Below are 3,742 nucleotides of genomic sequence, written 5' to 3'. Positions count from 1 at the left end.
GGCCTTGGGTTACTGCTGTCTTCCTCTTGTGAGATTAGAGGAGGTCAGAACATGTGGCCTCCTTGCCGTTTTTGCAGGAAATGCTTAGCTCTTGGAGGGCTAGTGATTTCTTTGACGTTTGGTCAATGTTTTATATTCATCTCTATTTCTGTAATATCAGGTATTGCTGTCCTCCGTCTGTGTTCTTCTATCTTTTCTTATTAAATTGCTACTCACTGTTCACACCCTACATCAAGACTTTATTTTTTTCTATGTAATCTTTCTTAATGAAATATTAGTGTCTCAGTGGTAGAATGCTCACCATCCAAGAGGGAAACTCAGGTTTGATCTGCAGCCAAGGCACTTAATGCACAGTCACCATCTATGTATCAGTGGAGCTTTTCTTGTTGTTATGATGCTGAACAGGTTTTAGCATAATTTCCAAACTAAGGTGGACTTTGAAGAAAGGCCTGGTGCTCTACTTTCAAAAATCAGTCAATGAAAACTATGAATCACAAGGTTCAATCCACAACTGTTCATGGGGATGGCACAGGACTAGGTACCATTTCTTTCTGTTGTGCAAGAAGTTGCCATGAGCTGGAAGCTGACTTGACAGCAATTAACAATAACAACCACCTTTCTCAATCTCTCCATGCAACTCATTTCTTTCTCCAAATTCCATATTCTCTATCTTCAAAATGGATTTAAGCAATGTTTTAAGTTATTTTATGCATAGAACTGTCCTTCCTAGTTTTTTTTGTACCTCCCAAAGCAAGAAGCATGATACTAAGCACACAGAGGAAAACAAAGTATATAAAAAATAGTCAGCATGTCATTAAATTAGACTCTTTTGTGAGTACTAATATTAGTACTAATATTTACTTCCCTTGCCTGGGATAAAACAGATGTTCAATAGACTCCTCTTAAATTCAATATCCAAAATTATTTTATAAATTTATAGTTCCCAAGACTGAAATCTGGGACTCCTCCAGGTATGTTCTAAAAATGAAAGTGAAACATATGATAGAAGGGTTGGTAAACATAACTACATATTTTGAAGATATAGACAGAATATAAACACAAATATCATCTTACACAGCACAAATTTTTTAATTTTACTCACCTAGGCATAGGAAATGCCCTATCTGAAGTTTGTACCTTTGGAATGAGAAACAAGTGAGAAGCAGGCAGAGGACATGGAAGATAGCGAGTCCTATTAGCCATGGCTCAGTCCAGTCTGTCTGCTGCAAGTAAAAAACGTCAGAAATTCATTATTGTCAATGCGGGGGTCATACCTTCAAGGTCCTGTGCTGAGCTCTATCAAGGATCAAGTCATAAACCAATGACCCCAAAACAGCCATTGAAACCACAGGGCAGAGTTCTACTCAGACACACATGGGGCCTACAAGTGTCAGAACTGACTCTATGGCAACTGGTATGATATACCACCGACTAGTCATGCCTTGTAGGAGCTCTGGTAGCATAGTGGCTTTAGCACTTGACTGCTAACCAGAAGACTGGCGGTTCAAACCCACCAGCCACTCCTCGGAAGGAAGGTTGGGCAATCCTACTTCCGTAGTGATACTGCCTCCGAAACTCAAGGAGGGGTCGCTATGAGTCGGGCCGACTCGAAGGCACATAACAACAACAACAGTCATGCCTTGTGCTACTGAGTGACATCTCCAGAATGGCACTCACTGTTAGGCTTCACAGAAAAAAAAAAAAAGAAAAAAGGAGAAAGAAAAGGGGGGCAGGACATAAGTAGGAATCCATTCTGCACTGCAACCAAAATCAATAAAAATTTTAAAAGATACACTATTGGGTTTAATCTTCAAATGTACACATAGTACTGCTGTTGAACAGCCTTTTCAAGTTGGATAGAATCTAAGCGATCACTCATCAAATTCTGTGACAAGGAAGGCAAGGCGAAGCACTTGGTTAATCTCAAAGTTAAAACAAAATATTTCAAACTTTATTGGTTAGTATTTAACACTTGGAAAATCTAACCTAATCATAATTGTTAATTCTCCAGTCTTTCTTCCAACACCCAAACTGATCTTCCCCATCTCTTTGTATTAGACATTTTCACTCCACCAGCATTTCCAGTTCCCCAACCTCAAGAAATACTACCTAACTTTCCAGGCTGACTTTGCATCTTTCAACATGCTCTGTCCCATTACCATCTCCCGCAACACTAAATATATCTTTTGGAAGCTCACAACTCCCGCAGAATCTTACAAATACTTACTTCTCTTACTGTTTAGCGTTCTCTAAAGTGTTAAAAAAACAAAGATGTCACTTTGAAGACTAAGTTGCACATAACTCCAGTATTTTCAATCACCTCCTTAACATGTGAAAGCTGGATAATGAATGAATAAGGAAGCCGGAAGAAGAGCTGATGCCTTTGAATAGTGGTGTTGGTGAAGAATATTGAAAATACCATGGCCTGCCAGAAGAACAAACAAATCTGTCCTGGAATGAGTGCAGCTGGAATGCTCCTTGGAAGTGAGAATGTCCAGACTTCCTCTCACCTTTGGTCATGTTGTCAGAAGGGACCATTCCCTGGAGAAGGATATCATGCTTGGTATAGTGGAGGGGGAGCGGAAAAAGACAAGATGGATTGACACAGTGGCTGCAAGGATGGGCTCAAATATAGCAAGGATTGTGAGGATGAGGCAGGACCGGGAAGTGTTTTGTTCCGTTGTAACAGGGTCGCTAAGAGTCGGAGCCCACTGCATGGCACCTGACAACCACAACCTTTCATCACTCTTATTTTCGTAATCATCTCGACCTACCATACCAACAGCCCTAGACATAAAGCAGACACTCAAGAAGAGCCTGGTAATTCGACATGTTTGTCCTTAACCATCCAGTGAATAAACTAACAATGGCCAAAGAAAGCAGAAAGGTGAGGGGGTAATGAGGGGCTTTTCAGTCAGCCCCGCTGCCGCATGCAGGGCTGCGAGAATCCAGAAGCCAGCTGTCCCAGAGCGCCCCGCCCCGCCCCGCCCCGCCCCCCTGGGGTCAGCCAGGGTCTGGCCATTCCACGGCGGAGGCTACTCCAGAGGCTCCAGGGCCCAAGTGGCGCGAACCCGTGGCGGCGTGGAATGGACCGAAATTGCAAAGCCTCATACCGCCTCCCGCGCAGGGGCTGGAGGCCAGATTGCTGCGAGTTACCGTGATCACAGCGGGAATGCTGACAGGGAAAGTGCTCACTGAGAAGGCAGACGGCATCTTCCTCGGAGAAGCTCCACCCTTTCACTAACCGCCACTCTAAATTCCTTCCCCGCCTTACTGGGATTCCCCACAAACCGAGCGTCATTTCTTATCTTCTCGCGATATTTCCACCGGCTGCGTAAGAGGTCCAGATCTCGCGGTAGTCTGTGGAATTTAGTGTGTGTGTTGGGGGGGATGGATTAAAACAAGATTTCCGGGCTATTTTGCTCGTATTGGTTGGTACGGAGGCGGGGTGCTTTATTTTTTCTCTTAACTTGTGTTGGAGGGAGGGGGAGAGTTGGGAGTGGGTTGGGGGCTTTTTCAGCAAGACTAAGGGATGTTTTAGTCAACGATGGAATAGGCAGTAAATTCTGAGTCAGGGATTCTACCCTTTCACCCCTTTGGATAGGAGTTCTGGTGGTGCTGTGGTTAAAACTTTGGGCTGCTAACCAAAAAATCGGAGATTAGGAACCCACCAGCCGCTCCAGAGGTGAAATATGAGGCAGTCTACTTTCGTGAGGATTTACAGCCTTGGAAACATGAGGAA

At 43.7% G+C, this 3,742-nt stretch overlaps 1 protein-coding gene across 1 annotated transcript in view; it reads right to left on the bottom strand.

Moving 5' to 3' along the window:
• The window catches only part of TMEM18 (transmembrane protein 18), a 13,201-nt gene extending 9,988 nt beyond the window's left edge, over nucleotides 1–3,213 (bottom strand). The window contains exons 1-2 of the mRNA XM_007954632.1: nucleotides 3,157–3,213; nucleotides 1,103–1,223 (exon numbers count right to left, since the gene is read on the bottom strand). Coding sequence (XP_007952823.1) covers nucleotides 1,103–1,223; nucleotides 3,157–3,213 — 178 coding nt within the window. The remainder of the gene's footprint in view (nucleotides 1–1,102; nucleotides 1,224–3,156) is intronic.
• Between the last annotated feature and the right edge of the window lie 529 nt (nucleotides 3,214–3,742).

The sequence above is a fragment of the Orycteropus afer genome, unplaced genomic scaffold (genome assembly GCF_000298275.1).
Source record: "Orycteropus afer afer isolate SDZICR_OR568_19922 unplaced genomic scaffold, OryAfe1.0 scaffold00468, whole genome shotgun sequence".
NCBI classification, from domain to species: Eukaryota; Metazoa; Chordata; class Mammalia; order Tubulidentata; family Orycteropodidae; genus Orycteropus; species Orycteropus afer.
This window is presented reverse-complemented; position numbering and strand designations above follow the sequence as displayed.